The 22,440-nt window shown below is 40.9% G+C and overlaps 1 protein-coding gene across 11 annotated transcripts in view; it reads left to right on the forward strand.

The window, feature by feature from the left end:
- Positions 1–22,440, forward strand: part of FMNL2 (formin like 2) — a 316,728-nt gene that overhangs the window by 256,165 nt on the left and 38,123 nt on the right. For all 11 annotated transcript variants that reach the window (XM_040475088.1, XM_040475093.1, XM_040475085.1 and 8 more), the window contains one exon: positions 21,816–21,890. In XM_040475088.1, the coding sequence (XP_040331022.1) occupies positions 21,816–21,890 (75 nt within the window). The remainder of the gene's footprint in view (positions 1–21,815; positions 21,891–22,440) is intronic.

Raw genomic sequence — 22,440 nt, forward strand, 5'->3', positions numbered from 1 at the left:
TTTTATTTTATTTTATTTTATTTTATTTTATTTTATTTTATTTTATTATTTTATTTTATTTATTATTATTTTATTTTATTTTATTATTTTATAATTTTTTTTTAACGTTTATTTATTTTTGAGACAGAGACAGAGCATGAACAGGGGAGGGTCAGAAAGAGAGGGAGACACAGAATCTGTAACAGGCTCCAGGCTCTGAGCTGTCAGCACAGAGCCTGACGCGGCAAACTGACGGACCGCGAGATCAAAGAGACCTGAGCCAAAGTTGGACGCTTAACCGACTGAGCCACCCAGGCACCCCTGTTTTGACTTAGAATTTTAAAAGCTTTGACCAGAATCTGCCTCATTTCTGTAATTCCTTATATAAGTGATGGTGTTTAAGATTGATTCTTCTTGGACAGGCATTTGCATGTTAGAGAAACAATGCCATGAGGGAAGAAAAGGGACAAGAGCCATGTTCTCTGTGTCCTCTTGGCATGCATTCACCTTAAGGAGGTGTCCATGTCAAAAGAGCATCAACCCATTTATCTGTTCAGTCTTAGGGTGAAAAGCATATTTGTATTGATCCTTTTTTGTTTGTTTTTAATGTAATGCCATTGTCAGCCCAGAGTCTTTTAAATTTCTTCCTTTTCTCTTTTCTCCTATTTTATGTGAGGGAATTTATTTTCTCATACATCACAGTTAATAGTGTATTCTTTAATCATTTTGGCAAAAATGTCAGTGGAATCTTCTGGGTTTAGGGAGATGTGGGAGGCAGCTGTTCCTGATCAGGAAAAGTTGTACTTAGGATTTCAGATGCTTGTGCAGATAGGGTTTGGGTGAGAGTAATCTGTATTGAGCTGATCATGGCAGAGAGAGAGTACCATAGCAGGTACTAGGTAGGATACTAGGGAGTAGGGCCAACAAAAAGTCTTTACCTTCAAGAAGATTGTTTTTAAAGCTTTTTTATCCCTTTTAGTAAGTTGGGATTCCATTCACTTCCTAAAGAAAAATGAAGGGATTTTCCCTGTTTTCACCAGGAGGACTGATGGAAAGTAGTCGTGGGGTTCCACATCAGACATCAGTATCTTGTTTTGCAGATAAAGTAATGTGCAATAGAGAAGCCAGTCCCTTTGGGCTTTGATCATTGTTAAGGCACAGCCAAGCATACTGCTGCAATATGGTACCAGATTCTAAAGGGAAATTTAAAGACCATGTGTCTTAAGAATGTAGCAGGATGTTTTCCCTCTCTACTTCTTGAGCCAACAAATCCATTCTGTCTTATTTGACCACCACAAATTAATTCAAATGTAAATTAAAGGAAGGTATCTTTTAGCTTTTGATCGACTTTTATGTGTGATTCCTTAAATTTCTCACATTTCAATTTAAATTCACAATCTCAACAAGTTTGTTTTTCTGTGTTTTTGCCAAGAATTTCGCCACATGTCTGAAGTACGTACTTTAGGAAAAGAGGAGGTGCTTCCAATTTAATGATTGCTGATGGCAGGAAGAATATTAACCCAAGGCCTTGCTTTTCATGGGAGTGGAGGTCCCATGAGTAAGCACATATATCACCTCAATGTATTTGATGATAAATGAATTCTTATTCCAAGCCTGGTTTATGACATCCCTGAAAATGAGTGTAAGGTGTACGTAAAGACTAAACCATTCAGTCAACCATGTACTCCTTGAATTCTTTTCTCTTAAAAAATTTTCCCCTAAATAAAAGGAATTAATACATCTGGTTTTGGTGTTGAAACATCTCCTCATGAAAATTTATGGTCCTGAGTTGAAGACCAGGGTGAGAACAAGGAGTCATCTCTTTTTCACTTACTGGCTAATTTAGCCATGTGGAGGGATGTATTACCATCTTGTCTGAATCGATACTTTCTTAGTTGCATTGCAATGTATGTTTTTGAACAGTTGGCCTACCCAACAGGGAGAAAAAATAAAACGTTTTGAAGCAAAGGTCGTTCTGTTGGTATTTGCATTAGTGCAGAGTTTTGTTTTCATGAACCAGAAACTGACTCTAATGTACAGAAGAAAGGGTTGATTGGAAGGATGTTGAGAAAGGCACAGGGTTGACAAGAAGCCTAGAGAAACAGCCCTGGAAAATGGGCAAGCCTTTCTAAAATGTGGCTAGACTCAGGCTGTGTGCCCTTGAAGCCTAGCCACCATAAACACTTCTTGAGTTTCTCATCATGCTTTTTCTTCTCTCCCAAATACCATGGACCATAGCTAGTGATCCACTAGGCCATAAAAGTACGCTTATGGGCAGGACATGAACTAGCCCCAACTTTAGAGTTATAAGCACTATTTGATCCAGTTTCCCTTAGGAACCTTGAAGTCTTCTACCTAGACCTTACTCTTTCCAACTTTTCTTAGTCTTCCTACTTTTTTGCATTCTATTCTTTGATAAGTTTGACAAACTGCTTTTAAGAAAGTGTCTCCAAAAGTCTGGCAAAAATGCTCCCATTTGAAATTAGAGGGAAAGATGCTAAGGCCCACAGATTCTGTAATGGAATAGCCTGCTATGATACTAGTAATAAAACTCTTGGAGGGCTTTGAGCTACCAGCTCCCCCAGGCTGCTGGGAGGTGCACCTGGAATTCATCAGGATTCCAGAATGATTATAACTGTGTTCTCATCTGCTTCCAAAATGACAGCATCTGGCTTTAACAAATAAGCCTGAGGCCTGAGTTGGGTTATTAAGGCCTAACTCCTTCCCACTTCTGCCCTTCTAGTATAGAGAGGTGGAGCCTTGTGAAGTGAGTCACTCAAGGCCACCAGTGCTCCAGTGCACAACACTCTTGGCAGTAGCCATTATTTTTTTGGCCTTTTTCTAGAAGGCTTCTTAAGAAAGCTGATGTGGTTTAGCTACCGGGCACTGGAAAGCACTCATGCTACACATTATTAAGTTGATTTAAGAAAGCCTGTCAAGTTTTATTTACAATGGGCCACATTGGGCAGGAAGGAGAGCAGACATTTTGGTGTGCTTCCAGCATCCTTCTGAGTTTAATCCCGTCTAATCTAACCTCTTGAACATTTGAGGGTATAGGATTATAAATTCAGCACAAGACCATCCGGATAATTCCTTCACTGGTAAAAATTTTCAACTCGGAGGGAAGGGTACTTTGTTCTGTCTCTCAGTGAACTATAAGCAATGTATTTTCTCAGATCTCAAACGGGGAGCTACATTTCTAAAGCATGCATGTATTTCACTGTAGGAGACAAGAATTACACTAATCTGATTTACTGAAAGTCTTCTCTGGCCGGTCCATCTTCCAGGGATCAGGAAGCAGAGTCACAGCAATTATTCTTTTGAACTATTTATTAACTGTTACAGTTATTGCTTGTGTATAATAAATTACCCCAAACATAGTCTTATTATGTTCATGGATTCTGTGGATCAGGAAGCCAGGCAGGGATGATTGTCCCAGCTCTATCATGCCCAGGGCCTCATCAGGGAAGATCCCAATGATTAGGGGTAGGAATTCATTTGGAGACTTCTTCATCAAGTATCTAGCTTCTGGGCTCTGATGACTCAAAGACTGAACTCAGTAGAGCGTGTCATGAGTTCTCCATGTAGAACTCCATGTGGCTGGAGGTTCTTAGAGCACGAGAGTTGGCTTCCAAGAGGAACTGTCCAGGAAGGAACATCTAGAGATCAGGTATTCAAAGAGATAGAAGTTGCAATATGTCTTCTGAGCTAGTGTCAGAGCCATCAGTGTCGTTTCTGCTGCATTCTGTTGACGATAAAGGGGAATCAATGATTTTACCTCTTGATGGTGGATTGTGAGGGTCACAGTGTGGGAGAACATGTGGGGTGGGAGAGCCTGCTGTGGTCATCTTTGGAAAATACAGTTCACCTCAGTAACTTCTTAAGAATTACCAATGTATCTATAGTTCTTGTGTTTTCTCTTTCTCCTCCTCTCAACCCAATACTCGGTTTCTCCTCAAGACCGAAAGCTTTATAAACTTTTTCACTGGAGTTAGAAAGGGTGGTTATTGCTTCTTTCAAGCGAGTTTACTATGGGCAAATCATATTTTGAGAACCTTTCTAGAGGAGAAAGGAGCCATTTACAGAGGATTTCTGAGTCCCTGGTAATGAACTAGTTATTTCTTTATCATCTATGTCTTTATCATCTCCTAAGGAAGTGAAGGCTGGTCTCCTGTTGATCATTAAGGGATGAGTCATGCTAACTTACTGGAAAATTTTTTCATGAATATTTGAGTGCCCCTTTATGTCAGATACATTGATAAACACTGGCAATAAGAAAATGAGTAAGACATGGGCCCTACACTTAAGGCGTTGAGGGGAAGCATCCCAGTCCAGTTAACAAAACAGAATAAATATTTTTGACAGTTAAACTACTAGACTTTATGAAGGTAAATGTCAGATGCTTTGTAAGAGGAATAACAGCTAACCAAGAGGAGGTGAAGGAAGGATGGCAGATGAGGTGGGAATTCCCAGAGGAGGCTTCCTATTGGAAAGGGTCCCTGAGCTGAATTTAGGATAAGAGTGAACTAGGTATATTAGTTTCTTATCACTGCTTTAATAAATTGCCACAAACATACTGGCTTATAACAATGCATGTTATCCTACAGTTCTGTTGGTCAGATGTGTAAAGCGAGTCTATAGAGTGAGGTTCTTTTGGGTAATCCATTTCCTTACCCTTTGCGTTTCTAGAAGCTGCATATGTTCCTTGCCTTGTGGCCTTTTCTGACTGATCCTCTGGCCTCCTTCCTTTAGTGACCATTGTGATTATATTGGGTCCACTCAGATAATCCAGGATAATCTCTCCATCTCAAGATCCTTATCTTAATCATACCTGCAGAGTCCCTTGTATATGTAAGGTAAATATTTACAAGTACCAGGGATTAGGACATGGACATCTTTGTGGAGGACATTATTCAGCCTACCATGCCAGGTAAAGTTGTCCTTTTATACAGAGAAGGTAGCATCCTAACAAAGCTTCAAAGACTATAGTTGCTGTAGTTTGCTGTACTTCCCATTCTTAAAAGGAGCAGGGTGTGGGGAAGACAAAAGGTGGGATGTGAAGTTAAAAGCAGATCAGGAAAGACCCCATTGCTTATTCCAGAGCCTTCATATTGCCCTGTAGCCTAAGGAAGCAAGAAACAGTGGTAGGAAATGTGTTCTCCAAACATTTGCTGTTTAGATCTACTCTTTCAGTAAAAAAAAAAAAAAAAAAAAAAAAAAAAAAAAAAAAAAAAAGAGTTATTCTTTGCTGCACGAGTCCATTGGCAGTGGGCTTAGCATGAGGTCACTTTGACAGAGCAGGGTGTGGTTAGGGTTTGAAATTGGTTTTAGAGATTTTGCCATTCCTATTTCTCATTCCTTAGATCTCTGTTGTATTCATTTACTCCTAATATCTACAAGACTTTCCTTTGGTGTGGGCCAGGAACAAAAGAACAAAAGTACAAGAAGGTAGTGGCACCTGGGGACAGAGAGATTATCGTGGTATCTGGGAGCATTTGTAGAAATGCTTTGCTTTTCAACTTTTTTAATTAGACCCTCCCTTCTCTCCACAAGCTCAGTGCAATGTACCCAATAGGGAGCCTCATGTTCTATTTCATTCATTGCAGCCACCTTAAAAAACAAAACAAAACAAAACAAAAACACGATATTGCCTCCTTTTTGTCTTTATTCATGTAAAAATGCTGTTTCCAAAATCTGGGCCCTTTGCCTGCTGTAAAATTGTAGGCCTATATGTCCCCTTGGATATTCTGGGAAGATAACAATGAAAGACCTCAGGAAAAAGCCAGTGAGAGCTGCATGTTACTTTAAGACCTCATAGAATCTGCACCAGGGGCTGGCACAGGTCCCTAAACACAGCACTTTCACTTGAGAAGTGTTTCTTTGACATTTCAAGGTTGTTATGGTTGTAAGGCAGGTATGGATAATAAGAAGTACTCTGCTGCGAGTTGATGAGAGAGTTGGAATGAGAAGTCTTACAGCTCTGACAGCATCATCCGCAACTCCTCAAACCATTAGAATGGGGAGCTTTTAGTTCCCGGTCAGGATTTGGTTGCCATTTTGGTATTTACTTCTGCAGAATAATGTTTGAATCTATTTTAGGGACCCCTTGGTTGCTTTTTCCTGTGTGAAAGAACACCTCCCTATTCTTTTTCTCCCTCACTCCACCCTGACTTGTATAAAAAGGAGTTTTTTGTCTTTATCTTGGTATTTAAGTATGCTTGCATACTCTCTATTTGTCCTAGGTGCTTTTAAAACCACGTTTAGGGGCGCCTGGGTGGCGCAGTCGGTTAAGCGTCCGACTTCAGCCAGGTCACGATCTCGCGGTCCAGGAGTTCGAGCCCCGCGTCGGGCTCTGGGCTGATGGCTCAGAGCCTGGAGCCTGTTTCCGATTCTGTGTCTCCCTCTCTCTCTCTGCCCCTCGCCCGTTCATGCTCTGTCTCTCTCTGTCCCAAAAATAAATAAACGTTGAAAAAAAAAATTAAAAAAAAATAAAAGCACGTTTATATTAAGTGAACATAGAATTGTTTTAAAATGTCAAATCTGGATTATAGGTTATTTTTAGCGGTCATTAAGTTCAGTGCTAAGCAGTGGCTAAGCCTTCGACCCAGGGCTATATTAACCTTCTTATTAACTAGGCTGCTAGGTTTACATAGAACTGTTAAAATAATTATGAAAGTGCTATGCTAGATATGCCAACCAGGAAAAGGATAAATCCTATATATATGTCTTATGTATGTATATATGCATGTGTGTATTATGAGTAACAGCATAAAGATGTATTTATGTAAAGTAACAGGTCCTAAAGGGAAACAAATGAAGGGGTTTGGAGTAGCCTTGATTTTCTGTGTGTGTGTGTGTGTGTGTGTGTGTGTGTGTGTGTGTGTGTGTCCTGTTGCTTGTAGTATTTGGGAAGTAACCTGCCTCATGTGGCTAAATGTCCCTATTGTGTACGGTAGATTTTTCCTTCTAGTAGTGTTTCTTTAGTTTTCTAAAATTCTTAAAGTTCTGAATTGTGCATGCAGTTTTTTTCCCTATTATAATTTAAACTAGTTGTAAGTTACTGCCATGAGTATGCTTATTGAGCTTGACTTCCTGTGTGAGTCAAGCTCAGATTTCATTTGAAATTTAAATACTTGTAAAACTTGAGCACCTTTTTAAATTTATTTGCGCTCCATAGTTAATACATAAGGGTTTTATTTGGTTGGTTTCTTTTAAACTAATCAACAGTCATCTTCAGAAAGAAAACACAAGCAGAGTTCGTGAATCAATTCCATTTTATTCCATGTTGTAAACATTAGCCAAAAGATTGTCAGGTGTACAAAAAAGGCATATGCACATATAGAAATAGGAACACTCCCATTTATTGTTTGCTGAATACCAACAGGCTACGATATATTACTTTAATAGGGTTCACCCTATGAAGTAGGAATAAAGAACAAGAGGTTTAGAGTAAATAGACCTACTGATATGCTTTAGTAAATGGCAACTTTGGGGTTTTTATCAGATCCATTGACCTACAAGGCACAGTCAATCTTACATAACATGTTGTCATCTACCATACACATGTTTATACAATACCCTCAATTTTCTACTACAAAACAAACCTAACTGGAACAGTTATAGATTGAGCAGCTTATTGGAGGGTTTTTAGTTATTAGTAAAATTCACAACTAACTGGGCTATCTGTATGAGGCCCGAAAAGAGAGGATTGGTCTTGAGCAGCATTATAAAGGAAGGAAGAGATGTGTTTGGTGGGTGGAGGGAATTCTGGGAACAGAAGGGGAAAACAGCTTCGGTCTGTCCTGGAGTGGCGTAGGTCAGGATAACTGTGCTGCATGGCAAGGAACCACGTCTGACCAGGGTCCATGATACAGAATAAAGCGTGGCAGGACGCAGGCGTGATTCAGCTTCTGAGGAGGGAAGAGCAGAGAGATTTGAAACCTGTGATAGAATCTCGACTGAAAGATAAAGTAGGAAGGAATAGAAAAAGGGAAAGAGAAGCAACTAATAGTTATAAAGCACTTTACTGTTTATAGTGTCTTTATATCTGTTCTCCTTGATTCTGTGGAAATCTGAGAAGGGCATTTTAGGTAATTCTGATAAATCTTAGAGTACTGATGCTCTGTATGAAGTGTGTGAGAGGGGAGAGGCTGGAGTTTGGAAGGTAAGTAGTTCAGGTATTAAGGGACTGGGCCCTGGATCAAGTTTGTGGCCATGACAATGGATGTGAAGCCACAAAATCAGGACGGGATAATCCATTGAATTTGGGGACAGACGTAAGAGGAGAATAAACATCTATTCAAATTATATACATTTAATTAAGAACAAAGTAGCACAGCCACAATAAACAGATATCTGGGATTTTTTTTTTTTCCGGAGAAGAAAATCGGCTTTGTTTTTTTTTATTAAATTCATTCTCTTAGTGATGGTAAAATGTCCAATGTCAGATTCTTGGTTATGAACTAAAGATGAGGAGTGAGAGAACAGGTTTAAACAGAGATATTGGGGATTGTGTGTGTGTGTGTGTGTGTAATCTAAATAGAGACAAGGATTGTAACTAAGGAGATGAATTCCCTGGGGCCTCAACCTAGGGGAGTAAGGAGGCCAGGCTAGAATGGACTGGAAGGATGCTCAGAAGAGACCGGCACAGGGCACAAAAGACAGTCAGGAGAGTTAGAATATACCTGGTGGGTCTGGTATCTTGTGGTGCAAGTTCCTGCTTCAGATGATAGGTTAGTCACATGGTCTCTATGTCCCTTCTAGTTCTACAGTTTCATATTTCTATATAAAATCTGGTTTGCACATGCCTACGTGTGTAGTATGTATTATGCATATATGTTCAAATGGTTCCATCTGAGAAAGGTTAAGTGCTTCTTGTATTACAGATACGAAAACAAAGTACCCAAATAATGAAATGTTTGGTACGAAAATTTACAAGCAAGAACAGATGTAACAGGTCTAAGGGCGGTTGGTAGGACTGAAACAAGCTTAAAATAAAAATAGAGCACTGTTATTTTAGACTATATTGGATTGTTAGTCCCTTGGAAATGGCCGGAAAGGGCTGCATCGGTTTCTACACCCAAGTGTCATTAAAAAAAATCTGCAGTGTGTCAAAGAAACTTGCTGCTTCCCTATCCAGAAAGTCAACTGGATGTACTAGAGGTACATGGTACCTGCCGCTCATAAGGGCCTGTCTGTGAAAGCATCGCTTTCTTGGGCAGTGTTTGGAAGACTGAGCTTTTGAGCCATGATTCAGACTTTTCATTTACTGGCTCCTCCCTCACACCCAGACTCTGTTCTGCTCACTGTAGTCCTGCAGCCTTTCCTCCACCTTAGTGGTGCATGTGGCTCCTGCCTAGTTCTTTCATTCTTTGTATCAATCTGCCAAGGATGTATAGTCCTGCTTAGTTTTCATTCACAACAATCGTCTCAAACACAACTCAGAAGAAAATGGCTCCGTGGTTCCTGACTGTGGTCCAACAATCACTGTCAGTCACCCTTCATCATGAAGTTGAGCTCTCTGACAGAATTTCCCCCCCCCAGCTCTGCGTCACCGGAGAGTGGAAATGGCCAATTACAGTAACATGAGCTATAGCCCTGTTTTGTTCCAGCAGTATGGTTTTGGCCTTGGAAAATGAGGGCTCCTTCCCCACAAGTGTACCAGCAACACGTGTGGTATCCCGGGTTTACTGGTATACCGCTAAGAACACCGAATTTGCCATTTTGAAGTATTTTCCAGGAATTAGGTGTAAAACTAGGAAGTAGTGTTTTCTGTGCAGTAGTTACCAAGGGCACGTTTAGTGCATTGTTAAAAGATAATCATCTTTTTGTTGTTTGCGTATTTGTCCTTTATTGTTTGATATTTTAGTGTATCATGCGTTCTAGGGCAAATCTGTTTACTTGGGTAGATTCACTGAGTTTGATTGTCCCAGAACTTTGGGGAATGCATGCCCTACAGACCATGTGGGAGAGAACGGTTTCATCTCTCTCATATTCTTGCTCAGAATTCAGCGCTCACTTGGCTTTGGGAGAAGAATATCTAGCTTCGTAATGAGCCTCCATGCTACAGAGGTAGGCACATCCCAGAGACAACGGAGAATGGTCGGGATCCACTGCTCTCTTAACCTGTCTAATGCCAGGGATTGTACTTGTCCTTGTGTAACATAAGAACTAAAGACTTCTTTTTTTGATCTTTTTCTACCTTGTAAACTGGTGGAAGGTTTCTTGCTGTCTAGGGAAATCTGCCCTGTCTGAAAGATGTGACTTCATCTTTGTGGAGAGATGGCAGACGTCCTAGTCCTTTGTATGCTGTGATGGACTCTCCGACAATCTTGTAAGACATTTTACTATTAGAAACCCATTCATTTGCTTCTGCAGGTTTTGGGTTTTGAGAATTCATCATCTTTGTAGAAATAAAGAAGCTTTTCTCTAGTAGTATAATTTAGTACTTAAACTTTTGGCCTCTGTGACCCCTTTTTACATTAAAAAATTTTTTTATGTTTTTTTAATTTTTGAGAGAGAAAGCAAGCAGGGAAGGGTGGAGAGAGAGGGAGACACAGAATCCAAAGCAGGCTCCAGGCTCTGAGCAGTCAGCACAGAGCCTAACATGGGGCTCGAACCCATGAACTGTGAGATCATGACCTGAGCCGAAGTCGGACACTTAACCAACTGAGCCACCCAGGCGCCCACCCCCTCCAAAGTTCTTTTTTAAAGTTTGAGCACTCTCTATATTCAGTTCAATGTGGGGCTTGAACTCACAATTCTGGGATCAAGGATCACATGCTCTTCTAACTGAACCAGCTAGGCATCCCAACATTCTTAAAAATTATGAAGGATCCCCCATTTTTTTCTTTATGCAGGTTATGTATTGGTATTTACCACATTAGAAAGGAAAGAAAAATTTTGATACTTATTCATTAAAAAGGACATGATAGAGGGGCACCTGGGTGGCTCAGTTGATTAAGCATCTGACTCTTGATTTTTGCTCAGATCATGATCTCAGTTTGTGAGTTTGAGCCCCACATGGGGCTCTGTACTGACAGAGTGGTACCTGTTTGGGATTTTCTGTCTCTCCCTCCCTTTACCCTTTCCCTGCTCATGGTGTCTCTCTCTCTCCCTCTCTATCTATCTCTGTCTCTCCAAATAAATAAATAAAAACAAGAAAAAATAACATAATAGACTTATTACATGTTAATGTTATTAAAAAAAAAATCTGTTTTTCAAAATTAAAAAAAAAATATCAATGACAGGGGCACCTGGGTGGCTCAATCAGTTAAATGTCTGACTGGCTCAGGTCATGATCTTGCAGTTTGTGATTTCGAGCCCTGCGTTGGACTGCGTGCTGACAGCTCGTTGCCTGGAGCCTGCTTCGGATTCTGTGTCTCCCTTGCTCTCTGGCCCTCCCCAACTTCTGCTCTGTCTCTGTGTCTACATTAAAAAAAAATTTTTTTTAAATCCATGTCAGTAGTGGCTGTTTTAGTCATCTTGGGCTCCCATAACAAAATATCATACAGTGAATGACTTAAACAACAGAAATGCATTTCCTCACAGTTAGGGAGATTGAAAGTCCTCATGCCAGCATGGTTGGATTCTGGGGGGTTCTTGTCTGGCTTACAGATGGCTGCTTTCTTGCTGTATCCTCATATGGTCTTCCCTAGGTGTGTGTGTGTGTGTGTGTGTGTGTGTGTGTGTGTGTGTGTGTACGTGTGTACACAGGTCTCTTTCTTTTCTCCTAAGGCCATCAATGTCATTGGATTAGGGACTCACCCTTATGATCTCATTTAACCTTACCTGCTAAAAGCCCTATTTCCAAATACAGTTGAATTGAGGGTAGGACTTTGATATATGACTTTTGTGGAGACACAGTTTAGCACACTCCAGTCCATAATAGTGCCATTACTTTAAATTTTTATACATCTTTTTAAAAAAATTTTTTTAAATGTTTATTTTCGAGAGAGAGAGAGTGAGCGAGCAGGGGAAGGGGTAGAGACAGAGGGAGACACAGAATCCAGAGCAGCTCCAGGATCTGAACTGTCAGCCCAGAGCCCAATCCAGGGCTCAAACCCACAGATTGTGAGATCATGACCTGAGCTGAAGTCGGATGCTCAACTGACTGAGCCACCCAGGCGCCCCTGTATTTTTATACATCTTCTAAAGTCTAGCTTAATATTCATGCCCCGTCTGCCCCTGCATTCAGTTGTGTTGTTTTGGTGGAAGTAGTTGAAGAAAATTCAGCCTCACACAAATGTACAGATTGAAAAGGAAGTATTTTATTAGAATTTATAGTTAACAGTGGATATTTATGTTTTGAAACTATACTGTACAAACACTGGACAGGTAGTAGCTTCTTAAAGTAGAATCTGAAACTGTATTAATGAAATTCTTGTACTCTTGTTAACTTTAAAATTTATTTGCTTGTCTTGTACCTTGAATGATTGTAGTTTTGTAACAATATGCAGTAGTTAGTTGGGAAATACCAATTCACTGAATTATTCACATTTTCTAAATACTGACAGATTTCATCATGCAATATTTAAAAAAAATCACATTATTATCACCACCAAATTCATCAGAAAAATCTGTAAATATCGGAAAAGCTGCCAGACTTACGAGGAATAGAAGTTCTCCACAATTCTCAGTTTTGCTGGAAAGCTCAAGTTTTGTCACTGGGAAGAAATATTGTCCATTTCCTTCATCCATTTTCAAGAAGATTTCTTGCCACATTTTTAAGTCTGAATAACTGTAGTATGTTAGTTATTCTTTTAAATAATGAAAAGATGGCTAGATCGTCTTGCAACTAGAATAATCACAGAAGCCCTTTTACTCAAGACACCCGTATTTTAGTAAATAGCAGAAGTGCTTTAGGCAGGCTTCCCATTTTGTCCTATAGAATACTAAAGAGGTATATATTCACTGGTCAAGATGGAATAAAATTAATATTTTTTATTACATCATCAAGGGTATTTTTTATTTACGCTTTTAATTTTAATTCCAGGATAGTTAACATACAGCATTAGAATAGTTTCAGGTGTACAATATATTGATTCAGCAGTTCTGTACATTATTCAGTGCTCTCTATGATAAATGTACTCTTAATCTCCTTCACCTGTTTCGGGGGGGGCGCCACCCACCTCCCCTCTGGTAGCCATTTGTTTATTCTCTGTAGTTAAGAATCTGTTTCTTGGTTTCTCTGGTTTTTTCCTTTGTTTGTTTTGTTCTTAAATTCCACATTATGAGTGAAAACATTTCTCTGACTTATTTTGCTTAGCATTATAGTTTTTAGCTCCATCCTCGTTGTTGCAAATGACAAGATTTCATTCTTGTTATGGCTGAATAATACTCCATTACACATACACACACACGCCCCACATCTTCTTTATCCATTCATCTATTGATAGACGCTTGGGCTGCTTCCACAATTTGGCAATTGTAAATGATGCTGCGATGAACACCAGGGTGCATGTATCCCTTTGAATTAATGTTTTTGTATTCGTTGGGTAAATACCAAGTAGTCCGATTACTGGATCATGTGTTCATTCCATTTTTAACTTTTTGAGGAACCGCCATACTGTTTTCCACAGTGGCTGCACCAGTTTGTATTGCCACCCGCAGTGTGAGAGGGTTCCTTTTTCTCCACATCCTCGCCAACACTTGTTGTTTCTTGTATTGTTGATTTTAGCCATTCTGACAGAAGTGAGGTGGTGTATCATTGCGGTTTTGATTTGTATTTCCCTGATGGTAAATGATGATCATCTTTTCCTGTGTCTGTTGGTCATCTGTAAGTCTTCTTTGGAGGAATATCCGTTCCTGTCTTCTGCCCATCTTTAATTCAGTTTTTTGTTTTTTTGAGTGTTGAATTGTATCAGTGCTTTAGGTGTTTTGAATACTAACCCTTTATCAGATATGTCCTTTTATCAAGGGTATTCTTAAGTGACCCTGGCTTTTTGTTTTATTTATTTATTTATTTTTTTCAACGTTTATTTATTTTTGGGACAGAGAGAGACAGAGCATGAACGGGAGAGGGTCAGAGAGAGAGGGAGACTCAGAATCGGAAACAGGCTCCAGGCTCCAAGCCATCAGCCCAGAGCCCGACGCGGGGCTCGAACTCACGGACCGCGAGATCGTGACCTGGCTGAAGTCGGACGCTTAACCGACTGCGCCACCCAGGCGCCCCTGGCTTTTTGTTTTAAATGGACACTGATGAATGCAGTGATTACTGTAATACTTAGTGCCAATGCCTTGAGTTGTGCCCAGGCAGCAGTGGTTTTATTCACCCACCAATTGCTTCTGCACCACTTCTGCCTACTCTGTGAAAAAGGTACTAACACCTTAGTGTCATTGTAATAATAGTTCTGACCTCACAGACTCTGTGAAAGGGCTTCAGAAACCCTTGGACCCAGAACCATTACTTTAAGAACTGTTTCCCAAGTACACTGTCTGCTCTCTTGTTGGGCCAGGTGGAAGTGATTCCATTTAGATGAGAGTAGGGTCCTCCTGATAGACATCCAGGATTAGGGCAGGTAGGGCAGAGCACAGAAGAAACTGGAGGAGATGTGGAATGAGAGGAGGGAGCAGTGGACAAACCTCAGGCATTTGCCTGTTTGTGCACCGAGGTCTTTGATCTAGCAAACAAAGAGTCCTTGTCTTTAAGGGCTCTGAAGTCATTGCACATCTTTGTTAGATTTAGTTCGACTTGTGATTCGGAGTGAAGAGAGCATGGGTTGACATCTGCCTCCCAAGCAGGCCCCGAGATATGTGGTGACAATGCCACAGGATTTAAACAGCTCCTCTCCTGTGCTGTTGGTACAATTCAGTGAACATTCGATGACCGCTAGAAAGTGTCATTGTGTCCTCTCCCTTGCCTTGCTGGGCCAAATTGGGTATGCTCAAAGGAGGAATCTGTGAGGAGAAATGAATGGAAAAAAAAAAAAAAAGGATAGTGTTAGGCCTTCTCCTACTTTAGAGGAGTCTGATGGATCAGTCATCCCAGAGAAGACCAAAGGCCTTTGCTTGTCATTTAGTCCTTAGGTAGCTAGTTAAATACCAGTCTGTCTTGAGCTGCAGTGTATTCTGGTCTTCCTGTAGGAATAGAAGCCTTTAAAGAATCTCCATATGTTCTTACTGATGACCAAGAGATATGTCTTATATTGAAGCCAGAAAGAGTCAAGTCAGACATTAGGAATATTTCTGGAAGATGTCATTTATGAAGAACTGTATTGTGCAGCCTTATTCTCTAGAATGTAGTGAAGGTCATTTTTGTTCAGGGAAGTGGTAAAAAGGCATTTCTCATTTAAGATGTGGTGTTTCAACGAGTTATTCTTTGGGGACTTTACTAGCCCTTCCATCTGTGTCAGGACTCTTTGGGTACAGCAAAACACATATATGAAAAGTAGAGGGTCATCTGGATGTTTTGTGTGGCTCATGCCAAAACATCTGGATGTTTGAAACATCTGGAAAAGTGGCTGAAGTTTCCACAAGGGTGATTAGCATTACGTGGATGAAACCTCTGGCTCCTAATCAGATATTTACCGGTTCAACATTGACAGAAATGTTGTATTAATTTATGGGGGAGGAGGGTTGAATAGACTGTAGAGTGCATTCCGTTGTGCAGCTTTCCATAGTTTTCTGCGGAGTGGAATAAGGTGTTTTAGTTGCAGAATGTTTCAATCTGATGAATATTTCTGCCTTTAAGTCCCGGGAGACATGAGAGCCAGCAGTAGGTCCAAGTGGTGTGCTTCTGACCCAGCAGCTGGGTGGTGTCAGTGTGTGAAACGTCCAGGTACCTGAGGGGAGAGAGGTTGTAGACCCCTGCAAGCACACAACACCCCAGCAGAGTGGTCTTCTGTCAGGCCGTCATGGGGTCAAGTAATCCTTAGAGTGGGGGCACTCTCAGTGGAAGGTAAAAGATGCTCTTCACCTAGGGCAAACTATGAAACGACTGTTGACTTCATGCGGCCCTGAGAAGAAAACGGAACTTTTGTTCCTGGGCAGGCCCCGGGAAGGGTAGCGTAATCAGTCATAATAGACCGTGCCTCCTAAGAGGTGCCTTCCTGCGGGGAGCCGTGTGGATCACAGGGGCCTATTGTGAGGGAGAAAAAGAAAGTATTGAAGCAGGCACCAGGCAAGCAGGGCAAGAAGGAAACGCTTAAGCAAGGGGCCTTTAATTTTTATGTAACTAACCCAGAAGCATGTTTTATAACCACCTCATAAGAGTCAGGCCTCAGTCTGGCTGCAGACTTTGTGTGGTGCCCTGGGAGCTGTTGCTGGGGAAGCCAAAGACAGTCATTGACCTTGAAGGGGGACGGAGAGGTGGCTGAAGGCCGGCAGTCTGTTGTTCATTTCAGCATCTGGCTGGCGAGAATACTCTTTATTACAGGCTTTTGTAAAACCATCTTTTCTTCGCTATTAGCCTTAAGGGAAATCCTCCCCTAACCCCTGTTCACCCTTAGAGACGCTTTAAAGCACTGCCTCTTTTGCATCCAGAGCCCCAGATTTATCCAAATGGTTTGGGACAGTGTTCAGAAATGTCTTTCACAGATGGAGAGCAGAGTTGAGTCATTTTTTGGCACGAGTTGTGCTTTTGCTTCAGTTCTCCTTGAAGTGAAAATGTATGTTGTTTGTCCTGGGTGTGGCCCATTTTATCTGGGCATGGCAGGATTTATCTGCTCTACACGAACCAGTGAGCGAGATGCTGTGAGATAGTGCCCTGGCCCTTATGTATGGTACACAGGACCTGTGTAGCTGAGTGCCTCCCTCTAAATTTGGTTTGTGTAGAGCTTCCAGGCTGGTCAGTTTGGGAATATCATGTTATATGGCCATGCCTAGATTAGAATTTTAGAGCTTCAAGATAGCAAGTGAGGTTTTTGGTTTTTTTTTTTTCTTCAAACTTTTATTAGCAATGAAAACCTTCAATGAAACTTTTTTCAATGAAATCTTATCAGGCAACTCAGTGCAATAAAGCAGGGCTGGATAAACCAGGACGGCAGCCTTGAAAACAAGAAATATAACCTAAGGCTCTTGAATTAATGAATGTGAAAATGGAAGTCTAGAGAGGTTCACCAAGTTGTCCAAGCTCACAGCAGAGTGGTGGCAGAGCTGTGACTTATGACCCAGGTTTTAGGGTCCCCTGCTTAGTCCTATATCTGCCCTCATATTCCCTGACCCCATCAGTGTTAGAGCTTCAAGGTGCAAAGAGGAGTGGATGTTAGGCAGGACCTCAGGGATGGGTGGATGTTTAGTAAACTGAAGTCTGTGGTCCACGACCTGAGCCTGAGGGTTTTTGCTTTCTGTGGTGTTAATCAGGGCCAGGGTATTGACTCACATGAGACTGATTTATAAATGAAGGTGCCTGTTCAGTTTACAGCAGAGTAAGTTTTTCCAGGGCATATACTTTTATCTTCCTGCTGTCGGACTTAATTTTTGGTAGCCCTGGCTGCTAGTAGTGGAAGCCTAATTCCCGATGGAGTATTCTCTGCAGTCTCCTCTTCGGGGCCTATCTGTGGCTGCAATTTCTTCAATTTGCTCATTCCCCCACCTACTTCAGTGGCTTCTTATCACCGATACAGTAAGTTGGTGTTAAAGCTAGCGGGGGAATGAGAAATACCTTTGATTATATGAAAGTCAAGAAATGACAGATTTCAGTTGCCACAGAACAGTTTTTTTTACTTGAAAGTTCTCAGATCATACGTTGTCTGGCCTTTGTTGGCACATGGCAGATCTCTGCGGCAATATATAACGTTCAGTAATACATACGTGCGGATACGTTCCTGGCTCTTATGTACACTTTGGTGAAGTCCTTGCGTGCATCCCCATGAAGGCCAATTGATGTGTGGATTCTGAATGCAACTGAGAATTGGCATCTTGTTTCTTTTATCCTCTCCGTTTTCTAAAACCAGGTCAGTGTCAAAGGAAAGAAGAGACACGTTCAGCCATGGTTGTCCCATTTGAACCAAGTGTGTGGGGGTGGTCCAGACGTGAGCGGTATGAGCTGGGACGGCTTTCCTTTGATGCCGAACACAGCTTTACCAACCTCCCCCAAACATATCTTCCCATTTCCTGTGGGATTACGGTATACACTTGTTTAATGATTGCTGAAGTATTGTAGGAACAAATGTGAATCTGGTTTGCATGCTTCCTTTCCATCAGTAGAAATAAAGGGGGCCTCTGGAATCCCTGCTGTTCCCATGGAACAGTGTCAGAAAATACCACCCTGAATTCATTAGTCGAGATTGGCAGCAGAACTGTCTACCTAAACTTCTCCAGAGAGGGGCTTGGTGAAGCTGACAGGAGAGGCCCTTCTGGGTCTCCCAGTGAGTGAGGAGAGTGGTCCATCAGATCATTCTTCCAAAGTTCCCTGAAGCTGGCATCTCTGCTGGCCATATGTCATTTTTATGCATTGGGATTCTTTTCACCAAGCTTACAACAGCTATAAATTGGAAGATATTAAGTCTGTTGTTTTTGACAAAGGTATTTCTGTTTCCTAACACATATGTTCTTAGCATGGATTTATCTGTTGACAGGATGCTCTCAAAAGAAATGCTTATATTCAAAGCTCTTTTTTTTTTAATTTTTTTTTTTTATTTATTTTTGAGACAGAGACAGAGCATGAGCAGGGGAGGGACAGAGAGAGAGGGAGACACAGAATCCAAAGCAGGCTCCAGGCTCTGAGCTGTCAGCACAGAGCCCAACACGGGGCTCAAACCCACAAACCATGAGATCATGACCTGAGCCGAAGTCGGACGCTCTACCGACTGAGCCACCCAGGCGCCCCTATTCAAAACTCTTAATGTCTGTTTCAGCCCTGTCTACCAGGGTACTACATGGTTTTTGGGATCTTTACCCAGCATGAAATTAATCTAATATTGCTTGTCCTAGTTTTGATGCCTTTTTAAAAAAAAATTTTGTTAACAGGCTGTGAATCATTTTCTTGCTGCCCATATGTGCTTTCCTCAGCCATATAAAATCCCTTTTTTCTAATGCCTTGCACACAGTCTCTGATTTGGGAGTTACCTTATTATTCATTGTACCTATGCAGGGGCAGTGGGTAAATTCCTGCTTCATTCCCATGATACCCAGTTATGGTAACTGTGTCTCCTTATTGTTAAGTCAGAGATTGAATGAGTTGGAGAATTAATGATCTAGTTACCTGGTTTACAATGGGTAGTCAGGCTTTAATTTGCTGGTCTATATTATATAAGCTACTGGTTCAATAGCCACGAATAGTTGTTAGAAGCACAGATTCCTAGTTCCATTGTGGAGATTTTCATTCAGTAGGTCTTGATTTAGATCCAGGAATCCACCATTTTTAGAAGTTCCATGGAAGACTGTGGTGCAGGCACATCAAGTATATGCCCAGTGTCATGATTGTGGTTTTCTAACAAGAACATTTTTCATCTGTTGTTGTCTCAGATATGAAGATAGTTTAAAGCATTCCAGGATTAAGTAATATATGTTTATCTGCACATTCTAGGCTGTGTTGGAGAAAGAACATCAGTCAGGCTGGCACTTGGGGACCTGGTTCTAGCTTCTGCATTGACTTTTCATCAAATTATAGATGTATGATCTGTCTAGGTATCAGTCTCATTCATAAATAGAGGGCACCAGGTACTTTCCAGATTCCTGACATTCTTTGACTTGAATGGTTTTGCATGGAAGGAATTGTATTCACCATCACTGTTCATTGTTAGCTGTTGCTTCTTCTAGTTTATTGAGTGCTAGCTGCTCAACAGACCATTAGTCACAGCTTCTGGTAGCTGGTAGCTGTTCGCAGATTCAAGACAACTTCTCTTCTTTTCTCCTGCCACTACCAACCTCCCCAAAACAGATTGAAGTAAACCATTCCCCTGGGAAACAAGTTCTTATGTTGGGGTTTGTCTTAAAGAAAATTCAGGTTGTAATTCTGATCCTTTCCATATCCAGCCTTGGCAGTTTTCACCCACTGGGTCCTTTTTGCAGGCTAGGGAGTTTTGTCCCTTTGGGCACAAGATGTGGCTGATGTCATAGTCTAGGGAGCTGTGCTTGTAATGCCTCAATCCCCCGCCTCTTAACAAACCTTTTGCTTCCAGGAATTTGCTTCATATTCTCCAGAGGGGCTGGCTGAGATGAGTGGCAGAACAAAGTATCCCTTTAAATGTCTCTGCCTTTGTGGAGTTGCATCAAAATGATCTGTAGTGTTTTTAAAATTGTGCACGTGCGTGTCACCCAGCACCCCCCGGTCCTATTGAATCAGGCTCTGTCGGTGGGATTGGATTTGTGCTTTTAAAGGCTTGACTTCCAGTGCTCCCTCTGGAGCCTTGTTGTCTTCCTCCGGACTGGGTTCATGCACTGTTTCTTCTGTAATTATTTTTTGTTAAGGCAGGTATAAATACGTGGAGAGTTGTTGTCTGAATACGGTAAAGTGTGGTGTGCATCTATTGAGAAAATTAAGTTGCCTTGAGACTTAGAAGGCCCTCAGAGGCTGAAGGCTTAATGTTCCCATCACATGGTTTGGACATGAATTACCACTAAAGATTTACCCGTAGCACCTGTCTACTATGGGCTGATGGTTCTTTTTTCATCAACGTGATCATCCTTTCATTAAGTGTATCTTAACATAATTAGTCACTTGTCCTTTTTTCAGTGTAATTCAACAAATATTATTGAGAGCTTCCAACATGGTAAGCATTGTTTTAGATGCTGAAGGTAGTGTAGTGAACCAAACAGACAAAACTGCTGTCTTCTTGAATCTTCCTCTTCACTGAAATAAATACTTATGTGGGATTTAACATGACGGAATTAAGTGGCTGCATTATAACATTATGAAACACCATTTTGGGAGAATTTTTCAGGATCATCCTACATATATTTCTAATATCACAAATAGAACCAAAAAGTGAGCTAAGCATGTGAAACCCGGATTAAATTCAAAATGTTAAGACTAGGGACTGTCTTACTAATACTACATGTAGCTCAAGGGTGTTCAGGTACATACTTTCTGAAGGCAGAAAGAATAAGCCAGTAGGCTCCAAATAAAGGTTGCTAAGGCCACTGGCAGAATTGAAGTTTATCCTTTAATTTTGGGAATAAGTCTCCAGAAAGTTCTTACTTGTTACGAATCTTTCCTTGACTCTGTATTTTTGACTCAATGTAGACCCAGATCCTTTGGAGCACTTGAGTTCATAGTAATTTATCTTGCCCTTTTACCTGTTTGGTGAAAACATTAATTTGAGCTGAATGTTTCAGGCCTCTGGGCTGCTAATTTATAAGATCCTGCAAATTTCTGTACTTGCCTTAAATGGGTTAGTAGAACTTCCCAAGTGTCTACTGTAGTACTAGATACTTTACTGCTGTGGTGTCTACTTCTGTGTTGTAGTTTATGTTAAAATCACTTGATTTAGATGTAATAGGAACATTGTCAATCTGCTTTTCAAGGAACTTAAATACTGAATTGTCCAAATCTTTTAGCGTACCTGTTTTAAAAGTGCTTTTGTAAAAAGGAAAATGGGGGTGGGTGGGTGGGGGGCGTTGTTACAGTTTTCCTCTTTTAAACCATAACATTTTGGGATTCTGCATGCAGGCTAAAAAATTGTTGGACTGCAAAAATAACCAATGAAAGGAAAACACATTTGACATAGATTTCAATATATTGGGGAACATTTGAAAGAAACTGAGGCTTAGCTTTAGGGCCTGGCTCATGTTGCTGTTTGTGAGTTAACCAGCTTAGAAGAGAAGGGAACAGTGTGTGAGAGAGGCAATAAAAAGATACTCTGGAAATAATTATTAATGCTAAAATTCCTGCCTCTAATTTTAGAATGCTTATGTTTGGAATTTCATATGCGTGATGAAAATGTGTATTTCAGGTTTGCGGAGAAAAACAGCGCTTTGAGAAGTTGATGGAACATTTCAGGAATGAAGACAATAACATAGATTTTATGGTGAGTTATTCCAGGACCACATTACAATCAATAAGGCAAGCTCAGTTTCTGCACTTTTTTCCTAAACCCATTTATGTTTATATATGATACATATGTGTGTGTATGCGCATATAAATGTTACAAAGGACAGAAAATTGAGTGTAATCTGCTATAGATTCGATCTAGAGTGTTCCTCACAATCTGTATTTTTCCCTTACAGTGTTTATTTCCAGTTTTATTCCTCGTGCACATACTGTACTAAAGACCCAAAGTACTAATTATTTATAGCAAATAAAGGATGAAAGCATGCATTTGGGAAAAGGATGTTAACTGCTGGGACATATACCTGCGGTTGCCAGCTTTAGCTGTCAGTAAAGCTGCATCAGGATCCTGAAGATAGAAGTCAAGAATCTGGGATGCTTGGGTGGCTCAGTCAGTTAAGCATCCAACTCTTGATTTCTGCTCAGGTCATGATCTCATGGTTCATGGGATTGAGTCCCGTGTCAGGCTCTGCGCTGACAGCATGGAGCCTGCTTGGGATTCATTCTCTCTCTCTCTCTCTCTCTCTCTC

This window comes from Herpailurus yagouaroundi, unplaced genomic scaffold (genome assembly GCF_014898765.1).
Source record: "Herpailurus yagouaroundi ecotype Mexico unplaced genomic scaffold, PumYag 140, whole genome shotgun sequence".
Classification (NCBI taxonomy): domain Eukaryota; kingdom Metazoa; phylum Chordata; class Mammalia; order Carnivora; family Felidae; genus Herpailurus; species Herpailurus yagouaroundi.